The sequence below is a fragment of the Bufo bufo genome, chromosome 4 (assembly GCF_905171765.1).
Source record: "Bufo bufo chromosome 4, aBufBuf1.1, whole genome shotgun sequence".
NCBI lineage: Eukaryota > Metazoa > Chordata > Amphibia > Anura > Bufonidae > Bufo > Bufo bufo.
Window position 1 is genome coordinate 11,842,286 of NC_053392.1, and position 18,103 is coordinate 11,860,388.

General features: G+C 46.6%; 2 protein-coding genes and 1 long non-coding RNA gene across 3 annotated transcripts in view; 2 read left to right on the top strand and 1 right to left on the bottom strand.

Moving 5' to 3' along the window:
* The window catches only part of LOC120998306 (oocyte zinc finger protein XlCOF7.1-like), a 1,981,422-nt gene that overhangs the window by 909,814 nt on the left and 1,053,505 nt on the right, over positions 1-18,103 (top strand). The window contains exon 6 of the mRNA XM_040428964.1: positions 10,460-10,501. Within this exon, the coding sequence (XP_040284898.1) occupies positions 10,460-10,501 (42 nt within the window). The remainder of the gene's footprint in view (positions 1-10,459; positions 10,502-18,103) is intronic.
* The window catches only part of LOC120998388 (zinc finger protein 316-like), a 224,581-nt gene that overhangs the window by 45,240 nt on the left and 161,238 nt on the right, over positions 1-18,103 (bottom strand). The window lies entirely within an intron of this gene.
* On the top strand, positions 10,804-11,535 carry LOC120998449. The gene is made up of 3 exons (XR_005778394.1): positions 10,804-10,840; positions 11,297-11,388; positions 11,525-11,535. It is a non-coding gene; the product is annotated as an uncharacterized LOC120998449 (long non-coding RNA).

An 18,103-nucleotide genomic window follows, 5' to 3' on the forward strand; every position in this document is an offset into this window, starting at 1 on the left:
TAGACCTTCCATAATGACCAGGGAGGTACAAAGAGGAGTAAACAAGCAGGGTCAAAAAACAGGAGAAAGACACAATGAATTCAGTACACGAGAGGTTATTCCAGAAACAAGCCAGAGTCCATTTACCTGAACAGCAGATATAAACAGAAACAACAGCCACAGGATAAATCCAGAAACAAGCCAGAAGTCAGAACACCAGAAAAATCCATAGAATATGGCGCAGTGTAGAGCCCTGAATACAAAGCAATCACAGGTTACACCGACATCTGCAGTCTTAAACCTCCTGCCTGGGTCTGGGATTGGACACAGAATCAGAAATCTGATTTGTTCATTGACCAGTCACACAGACAGGCCGACCTGCCAGGATTTAACAGGTCAGCATGGCAACCTTCCCAGCATAGCTCTGCACGGTAATTTGGCTGAGGAAACTCCTGACAAGTTATCTCTGATCCCTGCCGTTACAGCAGGACCCATCTGTCAGTCAGTGCTGGCCTGGTAGTTATACACATCCCTATCCGCCTATATGCTGATCAGCCAGGGAGAATTTTGAAAACGAAAAGCAGAGGATCAGTTCTTGGAAGAATCAGGAACTGATCTTGAGCCCATGTGTGATGATTGCCTGGTAAGAGGGAAGTGTCAATGTCATTTGTGAAGATCACCTGGTCAGGTAGATATGTTGAGGCCATGTGTGATGATCGGCTGGTCAGGGAGATGTATTGAGGTCATGTATAAACATCTCCTGGTGGGGAAGAAGTGTTGAGGCCGTGTGTGATGATCGCCTGGTCAGTGACCATTGTCTGTGAATGACAGTGCTGGGGGGGGTGGCAGTTGTGGGTGCACACCAAAATCATCGTGGCTCTTAGAACCAGCAGCACAGTACAGCATGGTGTCTGCAGGAGGCGTAGGGGCTGTGGAGCGGAGAAAGGAATGAGAATGTTACCGTCCATTCATAGGTGAGGATAGTTTAATCAGACAGAATGAATTCCAAGTGATCAGAGACTCCATGTTCACACTTTGGGGCCTCCATGTCTCAGGTTTAGCTTGAGCCCTTTATGATGCATCAGAGAGAAAGAAAGACATAGATACAATGAGGGACATTTATTAAGGCCGTCTCTTCATAAGTTGGGCGGATCCACTGTCGCTTCTAAATGTAAGACAACTTCTGAGCTGTCGTACATTTAGACCATTTTCTACACCTTAAACAAGCGTAGAAAATGGCGAATGAGATAAGCCTGCCCGTCCTCATCCACAATTTTAGGCCTGGCGTGAGTGCGGCGTAGTTACCATCTGCGCCTGAAATACGCCTAAATTAGGCATATTTCAACTTAGTAAATGACACCCAATGTCTCCAGGTGTCTTTCTCTGGGGAACAATGTCCTTCAGAGTAATTTATTATCAGCAGACATAATCAGGCGGATTACATTCATCTCATCAGTGTAAAGCAGAACCGCACATTTACCTATTACTGTGAAGACTGGACATGACAGAGATTACACAGGGGACATATATGTCCATACGGAGATTCTCCTGGCCCCAGTACTGTACCAGTATGATCTGATCTTGTCCAGTTTGCACCATCCTATGGACACGGCTTATGAATTCTAAATGACATAACAAAAACAAAGACAGGTGCACTCTGCTGTCTTACTAACCCTCGTACTGGTGTAAAATTGAGAATTAGCCAACATATCCTGCTTGGAGGACATGTCTGAGCGCCAAGGTTTCTCAAGTAGCTCGGGACCTAACGCTAAACGCCTGTAATTCGCCCACTGGCCCCTGGTATTGCCCATACGGCCCAGGTAGGTTTAGCGTTAGGTCCCGAGCTACTTGAGAAACCTTGGCGCGGTGCTCGGGCTCAAACATGTCCTCCAAGCAGGATATGTTGGCTAATTCTCAATTTTAAACCAGTACGAGGGTTAGTAAGACCTAAGAGTGCGCCTGTCTTTGTTTTTGTTATGTTATTTTGACTGCTTGTCACATCCACACAATTGCTATCCTGTGTAGGATGTCCATTGTGGTACTTGTGGTCCGCTGGAGGCATCCTCCACTGTATGCATTTTTGCTGGGGATTGCCATTAGCAATGGGCAACAAGTGCAGGATCTGCCTTCCCGGTATAGATGCGCCACTGCATTAGGGGTTGAGCACTTCTTGCTTTTTAATACCACGCCAATCTGTAGTTTGTATTTTGAATTCTAAATGACCCTAAAATAAGAGAGGAAGAAGGACGTGTGAGACGTATTGTCAGAAGAAAATGGAAAAAAGTCGGGTACGGTGTTGGCCAATAGAAAACTAGTTTAGGGTACTTTCACACTAGCGTTTTTCTTTTCCGGCGCTGAGTTCCGTCCTTGGGGCTCAATTCCGGAAAAGAACTGATCAGTTTTATCCTAATGCGTTCTGAATGGAGAGTCCGTTCAGGATGCATCAGGATGTCTTCAGTTCAGTCTTTTTGACTGATCAGGCTTTTCAGAAAACCGTAGCATGTTGTATTTTTACCTCCGGCCAAAAATCCTGAACACTTTGACTGAACGCCGGATCCGGTCTTTTTCCCATTGACTTACATTAACGCCGGATCCGGCGCCGTGTGTTCAGTCAAACCGGATCCGGCTTTTGCATGTTAAACCCGAAAAATGTGAAAAAAAGGTCCATAAATGGCGGATCCGTTTTTTCCAATGCATTTTTTCATTGTGATCAAAATCCTGATCATGATTCAAATGTAATCCGTTTTCACACGTTTTTCCGGATCCGGCGGGCAGTTCCGGTGTTAAACAACGCTAGTGTGAAAGTAGCCTTAGTGCTCTCATTAACCACCTCCGGACCGCTGTACGCACAGACGCGTCCTGGAGGTGGTTGATTCATTCCTCCTGGACGCGCCGGCGCTTCCTCTCGCGAGACGCGAGATTTCCTGTGAACGCGCGCACACAGGCGCGCGCGCTCACAGGAACGGAAGGTAAGAGAGTTGATCTCCAGCCTGCCAGCGGCGATCGTTCGCTGGCAGGCTGGAGATGTGTTTTTTTTTAACCCCTAACAGGTATATTAGACACTGTTTTGATAACAGCGTCTAATATACCTGCTACCTGGTCCTCTGGTGGTCCCTTTTGTTTGGATCGACCACCAGAGGACACAGACAGCTCAGTAAAGTAGCACCAAGCACCACTACACTACACCCCCCCCCCGTCACTTATTAACCCCTTATTAGCCCCTGATCACCCCATATAGACTCCCTGATCACCCCCCTGTCATTGATCACCCCCCTGTCATTGATCACCCCCCTGTAAAGCTCCATTCAGACGTCCGCATGATTTTTACGGATGCACTGATAGATGGATCGGATCCGCAAAACGCATCCGGACGTCTGAATGAAGCCTTACAGGGGCGTGATCAATGACTGTGGGGATCACCCCATATAGACTCCCTGATCACCCCCCTGTCATTGATTACACCCCTGTCATTGATCACCCCCCTGTCATTGATCACCCCCCTGTCATTGATCACCCCCCTGTCATTGATTACCCCCCTGTAAAGCTCCATTCAGATGTCCGCATGATTTTTACGGATGCACTGATAGATGGATCGGATCCGCAAAACGCATCCGGACGTCTGAATGAAGCCTTACAGGGGCGTGATCAATGACTGTGGTGATCACCCCATATAGACTCCCTGATCACCCCCCTGTCATTGATTACCCCCCTGTCATTGATTACCCCCCTGTAAAGCTCCATTCAGATGTCCGCATGATTTTTACGGATGCACTGATAGATGGATCGGATCCGCAAAACGCATCCGGACATCTGAATGAAGCCTTACAGGGGGGTGATCAATGACTGTGGTGATCACCCCATATAGACTCCCTGATCACCCCCCTGTCATTGATTACACCCCTGTCATTGATTACCCCCCTGTCATTGATCACCCCCCTGTCATTGATCACCCCCCTGTAAAGCTCCATTCAGACGTCCGCATGATTTTTACGGATCCACTGATACATGGATCGGATCCGCAAAACGCATCCGGACGTCTGAATGAAGCCTTACAGGGGCGTGATCAATGACTGTGGTGATCACCCCATATAGACTCCCTGATCACCCCCCTGTCATTGATCACCCCCCCTGTCATTGATCACCCCCCCTGTCATTGATCACCCCCCTGTCATTGATCACCCCCCTGTCATTGATCACCCCTCTGTAAGGCTCCATTCAGACTTTTTTTGGCCCAAGTTAGCGGAATTATTATTTTTTTTTCTTACAAAGTCTCATATTCCACTAACTTGTGTCAAAAAATAAAATCTCACATGAACTCACCATACCCCTCACGGAATCCAAATGCGTAAAATTTTTTAGACATTTATATTCCAGACTTCTTCTCACGCTTTAGGGCCCCTAGAATGCCAGGGCAGTATAAATACCCCACATGTGACCCCATTTCGGAAAGAAGACACCCCCAGGTATTCCGTCAGGGGCATATTGAGTCCATGAAAGATTGAAATTTTTGTCCCAAGTTAGCGGAACGGGAGACTTTGTGAGAAAAAAATAAAAAATATCAATTTCCGCTAACTTGTGCCAAAAAAAAAAAATTTCTATGAACTCGCCATGCCCCTCATTGAATACCTTGGGGTGTCTTCTTTCCAAAATGGGGTCTCATGTGGGGTATTTATACTGCCCTGGCATTCTAGGGGCCCCAAAGCGTGAGAAGAAGTCTGGTATCCAAATGTCTAAAAATGCCCTCCTAAAAGGAATTTGGGCACCTTTGCGCATCTAGGCTGCAAAAAAGTGTCACACATCTGGTATCGCCGTACTCAGGAGAAGTTGGGGAATGTGTTTTGGGGTGTCATTTTACATATACCCATGCTGGGTGAGAGAAATATCTTGGTCAAATGCCAACTTTGTATAAAAAAATGGAAAAAGTTGTCTTTTGCCAAGATATTTCTCTCACCCAGCATGGGTATATGTAAAATGACACCCCAAAACACATTCCCCAACTTCTCCTGAATACGGCGATACCACATGTGTGACACTTTTTTGCAGCCTAGGTGGGAAAAGGGGCCCATATTCCAAAGAGCACCTTTAGGATTTCACAGGTCATTTACCTACTTACCACACATTAGGGCCCCTGGAAAATGCCAGGGCAGTATAACTACCCCACAAGTGACCCCATTTTTGAAAGAAGACACCCCAAGGTATTCCGTGAGGGGCATGGCGAGTTCCTAGAATTTTTTATTTTTTGTCACAAGTTAGTGGAAAATGCTGCTTTTTTTTTTTTTTTTTCATACAAAGTCTCATATTCCACTAACTTGTGACAAAAAATAAAAACTTCCATAAACTCACTATGCCCATCAGCGAATACCTTGGGGTCTCTTATTTCCAAAATGGGGTCACTTGTGGGGTAGTTATACTGCCCTGGCATTCTAGGGGCCCAAATGTGTGGTAAGGAGTTTGAAATCAAATTCTGTAAAAAATGACCTGTGAAATCCGAAAGGTGCTCTTTGGAATATGGGCCCCTTTGCCCACCTAGGCTGCAAAAAAGTGTCACACATGTGGTATCTCCGTACTCAGGAGAAGTTGGGGAATGTGTTTTGGGGTGTCATTTTACATATACCCATGCTGGGTGAGAGAAATATCTTGGCAAAAGACAACTTTTCCCATTTTTTTATACAAAGTTGGCATTTGACCAAGATATTTATCTCACCCAGCATGGGTATATGTAAAAAGACACCCCAAAACACATTCCTCAACTTCTCCTGAGTACGGAGATACCAGATGTGTGACACTTTTTTGCAGCCTAGGTGGGCAAAGGGGCCCATATTCCAAAGAGCACCTTTCGGATTTCACAGGTCATTTTTTACAGAATTTGATTTCAAACTCCTTACCACACATTTGGGCCCCTAGAATGCCAGGGCAGTATAACTACCCCACAAGTGACCCCATTTTGGATAGAAGAGACCCCAAGGTATTTGCTGATGGGCATAGTGAGTTCATGGAAGTTTTTATTTTTTGTTACAAGTTAGTGGAATATGAGACTTTGTATGAAAAAAAAAAAAAATCATCATTTTCCACTAACTTGTGACAAAAAATAAAAAATTATAGGAACTTGCCATGCCCCTCACGGAATACCTTGGGGTGCCTTCTTTCCAAAATGGGGTCACTTGTGGGGTAGTTATACTGCCCTGGCATTCTAGGGGCCCAAATGTGTGGTAAGGAGTTTGAAATCAAATTCTGTAAAAAATGGCTGGTGAAATCCGAAAGGTGCTCTTTGGAATATGGGCCCCTTTGCCCACCTAGGCTGCAAAAAAGTGTCACACATCTGGTATCTCCGTACTCAGGAGAAGTTGGGGAATGTGTTTTGGGGTGTCATTTTACATATACCCATGCTGGGTGAGAGAAATATCTTGGCAAAAGACAACTTTTCCCATTTTTTTATACAAAGTTGGCATTTGACCAAGATATTTCTCTCACCCAGCATGGGTATATATAAAATGACACCCCAAAACACATTCCCCACCTTCTCCTGAGTACGGAGATACCAGATGTGTGACACTTTTTTGCAGCCTAGGTGGGCAAAGGGGCCCATATTCCAAAGAGCACCTTTCGGATTTCACAGGTCATTTTTTACAGAATTTGATTTCAAACTCCTTACCACACATTTGGGCCCCTAGAATGCCAGGGCAGTATAACCACCCCACAAGTGACCCCATTTTGGAAAGAAGAGACCCCAAGGTATTCGCTGATGGGCATAGTGAGTTCATAGAACTTTTTATTTTTTGTCACAAGTTAGTGGAATATGAGACTTTGTAAGAAAAAAAAATAAAAAATAAAAAATCATCATTTTCCGCTAACTTGTGACAAAAAATAAAAAGTTCTATGAACTCACTATGCCCATCAGCGAATACCTTAGGGTGTGTACTTTCCGAAATGAGGTCATTTGTGGGGTGTTTGTACTGTCTGGCCATTGTAGAACCTCAGGAAACATGACAGGTGCTCAGAAAGTCAGAGCTGCTTCAAAAAGCGGAAATTCACATTTTTGTACCATAGTTTGTAAACGCTATAACTTTTACCCAAACCATTTTTTTTTTACCCAAACATTTTTTTTTTATCAAAGACATGTAGAACAATAAATTTAGAGCAAAATTTATATATGGATGTCGTTTTTTTTGCAAAATTTTACAACTGAAAGTGAAAAATGTCATTTTTTTGCAAAAAAATCGTTAAATTTCGATTAATAACAAAAAAAGTAAAAATGTCAGCAGCAATGAAATACGACCAAATGAAAGCTCTATTAGTGAGAAGAAAAGGAGGTAAAATTCATTTGGGTGGTAAGTTGCATGACCGAGCAATAAACGGTGAAAGTAGTGTAGGTCAGAAGTGTAAAAAGTGGCCTGGTCTTTCAGGGTGTTTAAGCACTGGGGGCTGAGGTGGTTAAGAGAAACACAGAGCCCTGCAGGTTTTATACCTTTTAATGGCCAACAAGAATAGAAGTAATGATGTCCCGAGAGCTCGCTATGTAACATCGTTACTACCATTATTGTTAGCCATTAAAAGGTAGCAAACCTGCAGAACTCTGATTGTTTCTTTTAATGAGAGCACTAAACTGAGACGTATGGGAAATGCAGAATATCTCCTCCCTCACAGGAGTCTGGTCACATGACAGTGACATCATCATAGGCGCCTCACCGCCACTACTTCTCTCCATTGCTGAGCTCCACCCCCTCATCCACTGTTCACATGATGGTGACATCATCACAGGTCTTTTATCACCACTTCTCTCCACTGATCAGCTCCGCCCCTGCACTGATCACATGACAGTGACATCATCACAGGTCCTTCTCTACCACTTCTCTCCACTGCTGAGCTCCGCCCCTGCACTGATCACATGACAGTGACATCATCACAGGTCCTTCTCTACCACTTCTCTCCACTGCTGAGCTCCGCCCCTGCACTGATCACATGACGGTGATATCATCCCAGGTCCTTCAGCTCTTGCAGTGCAGCAGATACAGAGCAGGTCCTGGTCGGTAGTCACTGCTGTGGTGTCTGGAGCCTCTTCTTCTCTCTGGTATCAGCCATTTCTCCAGAATCCCCCTTTATCCCCGGTGCTGGGGGCTCTGAGAAGTGGGGTCTCTCCAGGAGCAGTAAGTGCGGTTCTGGATCTCACTAATGCTCTTGTCCCTGGAGGATTTCCAGCATCTCCTCTCCTCATAAAGGCGCCTGCAGTACTAGAAGCCTCCAGCTCCTCCAGGTCTCTCCTCTTCTCCTGAATGACCACCAAGGATGGACAGGAAGGAGATCACCAGAAGATTATTAGACCTCACCTTGGAGATCATCTCCCTGCTGAGCGGAGAGGTAAACTTTTCTAGATTTCTCTCCTCTGTATTGTATTATTTTTAGGACACATGCCTGTAGCAGCTACTGCCCTGCCCTCCTCTGTGGGCATGGACATCATGTTCCTCACCATGCTGCTACCTCCAAGCTTCTGTCTAGTACTTCAGCCTATGTCCCCAGGACCAGTGGCTAGGGGGCCCTGGTTATTTAGCGTAGTGGGTGCCTGAGCTTTAAGGTTTCTGGTGACCTACAAAGGTGTTGAAGCATTTTGCTTCTGTGATTCTCCTGCGTTTTGCTTGCGTTTCAGCCCTGTACTCTCGCTGCCTGTGTTTTCTTATAGTTCCAGTTTCAGTTCTGTTCATGTTTAAGTTAAACATGAACATGCCTTTTTCGTGTTTCCTGCCCTTCTTTTATCTTCACTATCACCCAGCCTGCTGATTTGTCCTGTGTCTTCATTCATCTACATTATCAGTGTGCAGTCCGGATCTAGGGAACTGCATTTAGGCCTTAGTGACTGTTCAGGCTACTCCTGCAGTTTTGGTGTGTTTTATGTATCCTGAGCCTCTGGTGTTTGTACCAGAGTCCCTGACACCAGTGGGTCAGCTGCTAACTAGACCCGGACTATCCCAGGAGGTAGCTTTCTGGTTGCTTCCCTGCAGCAAAGTTCTGATCTTTGTAGAGAGGTTTAAGGGTGAATACCAGTGGAAATTCTGAATAACGCCCTCAGGGTTAGCCCAAAGCCAACCAGTGAGTTGGCACAGTGGATCCACACTTGCTGATCTGTAAAATTGTGAAACAAGTCAGACATTGAGAAGGAGAATCCATCATAATAAGTGAAAGGAAGAGTTCAGGGTCCTGCATTACTGCTTCCAGATCTTCCAAGTGATGGAGAACCTGAAGATCAGCCACCAGTATGGTCAGTGAAGTATCAGCTGACCAGTGACAAATAGTCGGGAAGGAATTTCTTTCTCTAAGTGTCTCTCTCCATCCACAGGATTACACCATAGTGAAGAGGACATCGGGAGGGACTCCCATCCTCCATGAGTCAGGAGGGAGGAGTAAGACCCTCTTCACAGAGCCTCCGCCCTTGATACATGAGCAGAAGATCCTAGAGCTCACCCACAAGATGATTGAGCTGCTGACTGGAGAGGTGACACTGCTGGAAATGCTGGGAAATTCTCCAGTAACAGCACTGGAGGGGTCTGGGTGATGACGGTGTCATTGTGTTGTCAGGTTCCTGTAAGGTGTCAGGATGTGGCGGTCTATTTCTCCATGGAGGAGTGGGAGTATATAGAAGGACAGAAGGATCTGTACAAGGAGGCCATGATGGAGGCTCCCCGGCCTCTGACATCACCAGGTAAGAAGAGACGAGGTGAGAAGAGGCCGTGTTAGAGCCTCAGTCCGGTCATGTGCAGTGTGTACACGTGTGTAATGACATGTAATGTAGGAGCTCCACATGTTATTCTCCGGTCACATCACGTTAGAGCCTACATTTCCCATATACATCACACTTCTCCATAGGCTCCATCCTCCTGACAGATATAGTGTCCTCTTGGCCTCCATCGGCCGGTACAGTAGATGACACTATTCTATACAGAGGATCCTGCAGGAAAACCTGCGCCGTGCCGTATACATGGGGCTTATGGGTGACGTCTGCCCCTGTGTATATTGTATTACATCATTAAATGACACTCCAGTAGCTGGTGGGGCACTTATAGGATCCTACTCCATATTACATCAAATAAGAAGATCCAGCAATCACTGGTTGATATATTTGCTCTGTTTCAATTTTTTTTGTTAGGAAATCAAATATAATACTACTGACGTTTTGGTCAAATCTGGAGACCTTTATCAAAAATGTATTGCTGTGGAGATAATGCAGTAACAGTGAAGGGTATTGAGGCTGTATTCAGTCACTGTGTGCTTGTGTCTCCACAGATGTATCCAAGAGGAGAAATCCCCCCGAGAGATGTCCCCGTCCTCTGTATTCCCAGGACTGTCCAGAGGAGAAGCTCCCAGAGAACCATCAGGTAGATGGAGCTGATGTCTCACCAGAATCTGACCAGAAAGTGATTGGACCAAAGATCAATTTACATTTTTCTTGTTTAGGATGAAAATCCGATGGATATTAAGGTTGACGTTAAAGATGAAGAAGAAGAGGAGACGGATTTATGGGGCGATCAGCAGGGTAAGAAATGTCTGATTTGAGGGTCACCTGGATGTTACTCCCATCATCCCATGTAATCAATCTATCCTTTCACTATGTGTTTCTTACAGATGGAATCATAGACAGAAATCCCCCCGAGAGATGTCCCTGTCCTCTGTATTCCCAGGACTGTCCAGGGGAGAAGCTCCCAGAGAACCATCAGGTAGATGGAGCTGAAGTCTCCCCAGAATCTGACCAGAAAGTGATGGAACCAAAGATCATTTTACATTTTTCTTATTTAGGATGAAAATCCGATGAATATTAAGGTTGACGTTAAAGATGAGGAAGAAGAGGAGACGGATTTATGGGGCGATCAGCAGTGTAAGGAGGGAGGGCTGTCATGGGTCACCTGGATACTACTCCCATCATCTTATCATCACATGTAATAATCTCTCCTGTCCCTGTGTGTTTCCTACAGTTGGACTCATAGAAGGAAATCCCCCCGAGAGATGTCCCCGTCCTCTGTATTCCCAGGACTGTCGAGAGGAGAAGATCCCAGAGAACCATCAGGTAGATGGAGCTGAAGTCTCACCACAATCTGACCAGAAAGGGATTGAACCAAAGATCACTTTACATTTTCTTCTTGTTTACGATGAAAATCTGATTGTTATTAAGGTTGAGGTTATGGAAGAAGCAGAAGTGAAGACGGATTTATGGGGCGATCATCAGTGTAAGGAGAGGAGACATCATGTCTATTTTGACGTTCACATACATACAACTCCCATCATCTCATCATCACATGTAATAATCTCTCCTGTCCCTGTGTGTTTTCTATAGATGCACTCAGAGAAAGAAATCCCTCCGAGAGATGTCCCCGTCCTCTGTATTCCCAGGACTGTCCAGAGGAGAAGCTCCCAGAGAACCATCAGGTAGATGGAGCTGAGCCCTATACACATCTATATAGGGGGGTCCTGCAGTCATAGAGGGGTCATAGATTGTGGGGGTCTCTTATGTGGATCTGTTAGATTTCCCACCTGTCTGCTGTATTGTCCTGAATTGTTACAGATGACAAATCAGGGAGAAGATCTGACTGATATTAAAGTGGAGGATGAAGAAGAGCGGATGATGGGCGATCCCCCGTGTAAGAGTGAGGTGGAGGGGGACATTCCAGTCCATGTGACCACAGGTATGGACTCATGAATGGAGGAAGGGAATTGTGAGTAGAGTTGAGCGGACACCTGGATGTTCGGGTTCGGCCGAACTTGAAAAAAAAAGTTCGGGTTCGGGTCCCGAACTTGATCCTGAACCCCATTGAAGTCAATCGGGACCCGAACTTTTGCCCACTAAAATGGCTCTAAAATAGCCCTGGAAAGAGCTAGAGGGCTGCAAAAGGCATCAAAATGTGCTTTAGAGGATGGCAAATGCTCTGCAAACAAACGTGGATGGGGAAATGAATTAAAAAAACATAAATGACCTTAAAAAATTAAAATTAGGAAGATGTAGGAGGTTGAGGAGGCGGTGAATGGGTGGAAGTGGCCGTGTAGGCTCACGTGGCGGTCTAGGTGGAAGCGGCGGCGAAGGAGGAATAGGTAGCCAACACAGATGTGTGTTATTTTGCATTTTTACATAGGGGTATCCCCCCAAAATATTGTGACATATAAAAAAAAAAAAAAAAGGAATAAGTGCCCTAGAGTACAAGGATGGATGGTTTAGGCTGTTAGAACTGTCTATTCTGCACAAGGTACAGACAAGTCCTGTGGGATCCATGCCTGGTTCATTTTGATGACCGTGAGCTTGTCCACGTTGGCTGTGGACAGGCGGCTGCGTCTGTCTGTAATGACGCCTCCTGCCGTGCTGAATACACGTTCAGAGAGTACACTGGCTGCAGGGCAGGCCAGCACCTCCAAGGCATACAGGGCATGCTCTGGCCATGTGGACAATTTGGAGACCCAGAAGTTGAATGGGGCAGAACCATCAGTCAGTACGTGGAGGGGTGTGCACAGGTACTGTTCCATTATGTTGTTCAAATGCTGCCTCCTGCTAACATGCTCCATATCAGCAGTTGGGGCCGATTGTTGCGGCGAGGTGACAAAGCTTTTCCACATGTCGGCCATGCTAACCCTGCCTTCTGAGGTGCTGGCGCTGACACAGCTGCAATGGCGACCTCTTCCTCCTCCCCTGCATTCGCCTTGTGCTTCCACTTGTCCCCCGGCGTCAGTCGGGAATGCTCTCAGGAGCGCGTCTACCAGCATGCGCCTGTAGTCGCGCATCTTCCGATCACGCTCCAGTGAGGGAATGAAGGATGGCACATTGTCTTTGTAACGGGGATCCAGCAGGGTGGCCACCCAGTAGTCAGCACACGTTAAAATGTGGGCAACTCTGCAGTCGTTGCGCAGGCACTGCAGCATGTAGTCGCTCATGTGTGCCAGGATGCCCAGAGGTAAGGACAAGCTGTCCTCTGTGGGAGGCGTATCGTCTGCGTCCTCCGTATCCCCCCAGCCACGCACCAGTGATGGGCCCGAGCTGCGTTGGGTGCCACCCCGCTGTGAACATGCTTCATCCCCATCCCCATCCTCCTCCTCCTCATCCTCCTCCTCGTCCTCCAGTAGTGGGCCCTGTCTGGCCACATTTGTACCTGGCCTCTGCTGTTGCAAAAATCCTCTTTCTGAGCCACTTCTAAAAGACTTGCCTGAAAGTGTTAGAGATGACCTCTCTTCCTCCTCCTCGTCCTGGGCCACATCCTCTTCCATCATCGCCCTAAGTGTTTTCTCAAGGAAACATAGAAGTGGTATTGTAACGCTGATAACGGCGTCATCGCCACTGGCCATGTTGGTGGAGTACTCGAAACAGCGCAACAGGGCACACAGGTCTCGCATGGAGGCCCAGTCATTGGTGGTGAAGTGTGTCTGATCCGCAGTGCGACTGACCTGTGCGTGCTGCAGCTGAAACTCCACTATGGCCTGCTGCTGCTCGCACAGTCTGTCCAGCATGTGCAAGGTGGAGTTCCACCTGGTGGGCACGTCGCATATGAGGCGGTGAGCGGGAAGGCCGAAGTTACGCTGTAGCGCAGACAGACGAGCAGCGGCAGGGTGTGAACGCCGGAAGCGCGAACAGACGGCCCGCACTTTATGCAGCAGCTCTGACATGTTGGGGTAGTTGTGAATGAATCTCTGCACCACCAAATTCAGCACATGCGCCAGGCAAGGGATGTGCGTCAAACCGGCTAGTCCCAGAGCAGCGACGAGATTTCGACCCATTATCGCACACCACCAGGCCGGGCTTGAGGCTCACTGGCAGCAACCACTCGTCGGTCTGTTGTTCTATACCCCGCCACAACTCATGCGCGGTGTGGGGCCTGTCCCCCAAACACATCAGTTTCAGAACGGCCTGCTGACATTTACCCCTGGCTGTGCTGAAGTTGGTGGTGATGGTCTGTCGCTGACCGCATGAGGGGGTGGTAGAAGAGGAGGAGGAAGCCGAGTAGGAAGAGGAGGCAACAAGAGGCAAAGAATGATGCCCTGCGATCCTTGGCGGCGGAAGGACGTGCGCCAAACTGCTCTCCGCCTGGGGCCCAGCCGCCACTACATTTACCCAGTGTGCAGTTAGGGAGATATAGCGTCCCTGGCCGTGCTTACTGGTTCACGTATCTGTGGTTATGTGGACCTTGCCACAGATGGCGTTGCGCAGTGCACACTTGATTTTATCCGATACTTGGTTGTGCAGGGAAGGCACGGCTCTCCTGGAGAAGTAGTGGCGGCTGGGAACGACATACTGTGGGACAGCAAGCGACATGAGATGTTTAAAGCTGTCTGTGTCCACCAGCCTAAATGACAGCATTTCAACGGCGAGTAGTTTAGAAATGCTGGCATTTAGGGCCAGGGATCGAGGGTGGCTAGGTGGAAATTTACGCTTTCTCTCAAAGGTTTGTGAGATGGAGAGCTGAACGCTTCCGTGTGACATGGTGGAGATGCTTGGTGACGGAGGTGGTGTTGTTTGTGGCACATCCTCTGTTTGCTGGGTGGCAGGTGCCAACGTTCCTCCAGAGGCGGAGGAAGAGGCCGAGGCGGCAGCAGCAGAAGAGGCCGAGGCAGCAGCAGAAGAGGGAGCAGGAGGGGCCTGAGCCCTTTCTTGGTTTTGAAGGTGCTTACTCCACTGCAGCCCGTGTCTCGCATGTAGATGCCTGGTCATGCAGGTTGTGCTAAGGTTCAGAACGTTAATGCCTCGCTTCAGGCTCTGATGGCACAGCGTGCAAACCACTCGGGTCTTGTCGTCAGCACATTCTGTGAAGAAGTGCCATACCAGGTAACTCCTTGAAGCTGCCTTTGGTGTGCTCGGTCCCTGGTGGCGGTGGCCAGTAGCAGGCGAACTGTTTTGGCGACGGCTGCTCTGCTTTTGCACCCTGCTCCCTCTTTTGCTACGCTGTTGGCTTGGTCTCACCACTGCCTCTTCCTCCGAACTCTGAAAGTCAGTGGCACGATTTTCATTCCATGTGGGGTCTAGGACTTCATCGTCTTCCACCCAGTCTTCCTCCCTGACCTCCTTTTCGGTCTGCACACTGCAGAAAGACGCAGCAGTTGGCACCTGTGTTTCGTCATCATCAGAGACGTGCTGAGGTGGTATTCCCATGTCCTCATCAGGAAACATAAGTGGTTGTGCGTCAGTGCATTCTATGTCTTCCACCCCTGGGGAAGGGCTAGGTGGATGCCCTTGGGAAACCCTGCCAGCAGAGTCTTCAAACAGCATAAGAGACTGCTGCATGACTTGAGGCTCAGACAGGTTCCCCGATATGCACGGGGGTGATGTGACAGACTGATGGGCATGGGTTTCAGGCGCCACCTGTGCGCTTTCTGCAGAAGACTGGGTGGGAGATAATGTGAACGTGCTGGATCCACTGTCGGCCACCAAATTGACTAGCGCCTGTACTTGCTTAGGCCTTACCATCCTTAGAACGGCATTAGGCCCGACCAAATATCGCTGTAGATTCTGGCGGCTACTGGGACCTGAGGTAGTAGGTTCAGTAGGACGTGTAGCTGTGGCAGAACGGCCACGTCCTCTCCCTGCACCAGAGGCTCCACCAACACCACCACCACGACCGCGTCCCTTATTAGATGTTTGCCTCATAGTTAGCGTTCACCGAGCAAAGTAAAAAGTGGTTGAGTCTGTTAAAAATAATTAACCGCCAATAAAAACCCTGATGTAGGATATTGCACTCAAATATATATTTTTTTAAACTCTATATGACAGCGGTATTTGTAGCCTAAATTTCACAGTAACTTATGCACGTCTAATCCCAGATGTGCAATATATCAGAGGGTTTTTTCACCCCAGTAACCAAAAAGCTGTATTTCTGTCCTAAATGTGACAGTGACTTATGCACATCTAATCCCAGATGTGCAGTATATTAGAGGCTTTTTTCACCCCAGTATGCCAAAGCCGTATTTATGGCCTAAATGTAACAGTAACTTATGCCTCTCTAATCCCAGATGTGCAGTATATCAGAGGTTTTTTTTAACTCCAGTAACCAAAAAGCTGTATTTGTGGCCTAAATTTCACAGTCACTTATGCACCTCTAATCCAAGATGTGCACTATATGAAACAGAGGGGTTTGTTTCACCCAGTATGCCCCAGTATGCCAAAGCCGTATTTCTGGCCTAAATGTGACACTCGCTTATGCACGTCTAATCCTAGATGTGCACTATATGAAACAGATGGGTTTTTTTTCACCCCAGTAAGCAAAAAGCTGTATTTCTGGCCTAAATGTGACAGTCACTTATGCACGTCTAATCCCAGATGTGCACTATATGAAAAAAAGTTTTTTTTTTAACCCCAGTGTCTCAAAGCAGTATTTCTGGACTTGCAGACTTGCAGATATCCTGTGCTGGTGCACTATCGTTGCATAAAATGGCTGCCGATTATGTATTGATATTGACTAACTGAAGGAAAAAAAGTTCGTTTTCAGTAGTAGTTGGCTCAGGGCAGGCTTAAAACAATTGTGCACTGCACCCACAAAACACTTTTGCTGTAGATCGCTGAGTAAAGAAGCAGTTCTTCATAAGATTCCTCCCTGATCTCTCCCTCACAGCAGCTGCAGCCTCTCCCTACACTAATCCGAGTAGAGTGACGGGCGGCGCTACGTGACTCCAGCTTAAATAGAGGCTGGGTCACATGCTTCAGTTGACCAATCACAGCCATGCCAATAGTAGGCATAGCTGTGATGGCCTTTTGGGGCAAGTAGTATGACGCTTGTTGATGGGCTGCTCTGCAGACTTTCAAGAAGCGCCAAGAAAGCGCTGAACACCGAACCCAAACTTTTACGTAAATGTTCGGGTCTGGGTCCCGAAAAACCTAAAGTTCGGTACGAACCCGAACTTTACAGTTCGGGTTCGCTCAACTCTAATTGTGAGGTTTCTTCAGGTGAGGCTCCACCTTAGAGCTCCAGTAAAGTAGCACTCCGGGCAGTGACCCCTGTGTTATGTACAGTGCAGGAGAAATCCTCTCCAAGCTCTTCTCATCCTCTTCTCATTTATAAGACTTAAAAAGGACCTGTGTTTTTCTGATAAAAGAAAGACTTCAGGCTCGGATAATCTTTAAAGTGACTGAAACTTAAACTGCACGTCAAAGGAAGGTTAAAAATATAATCTTATTAAATATAATAAGTAGTATATACATATGGTGATGTAAAATCTTTATTTTCTACTTGTCTACATACAAATGATAAAGAACATAAATTCCATCAACACTTCATCTAGAGTCCTGACTACATCCAGAATGAAGGGACTTACATCACAGATTGAGTTAACATCATCTGACAGCGACACATCAGCTGGGAAGCCCTTTAGCGAAAGCAGTAAGAGTCTTGATCGGGAAAACACTGATTAGGTCTCTACACAAGACCAGCCCCCCCCCCCCCCCCCACAGAGGATGCATTCATAGTCATAAAAATGGACTTTAAATGCACAGAATCTACACTTTATTCATTTTTCTTAGAAAATACTCATATTCTTCCACGTATAGACACCCCCCCCCCCTAAATTAGATGATAACTCTAATTATTATTTTTTTCAAAGCATAGACTTTTTATTTCAGAATAAGCTGCCATATGTGTATTCATGATTGATGGCACTATGTGTGATCATCATATATTTTTTCTCCCTTACATGTTGCATCTCATGTTGTCTTTGAGCTGCTGGGCGGAGACTAGCTGAAATCCTGTCTGTCCATAGGTTAGACATATAGATGAGAGATTCGGCTCTCTGATCAGTAGTGATGTGAAAAAAGCACTTGGGTGAGATATATAACACTTACTATAACCTGTAAGGATGTCTGCCCATAAAGTAAACATGAAGACTGCAGAATCTGCCTCCTCTCTCACGCTCAGAAAAGAGGAAGAAAAAAAGCAGATAACAGGAGAACAAGATGTTTTCCCTGATAAGATGTATTACAAAGTTTCTTATTTTACACACAAGACTAATGTGATCAGCAACGCATGGTGTGTGTATAGATAAATATTGCTATAATAATATAAACTCTACACGAATACACACACCCTCATGTGTATGTGTGTATATATATATATATATATATATATATATATATATATGTGTGTGTATATATATATACAAGTATAGACACACATATATACAC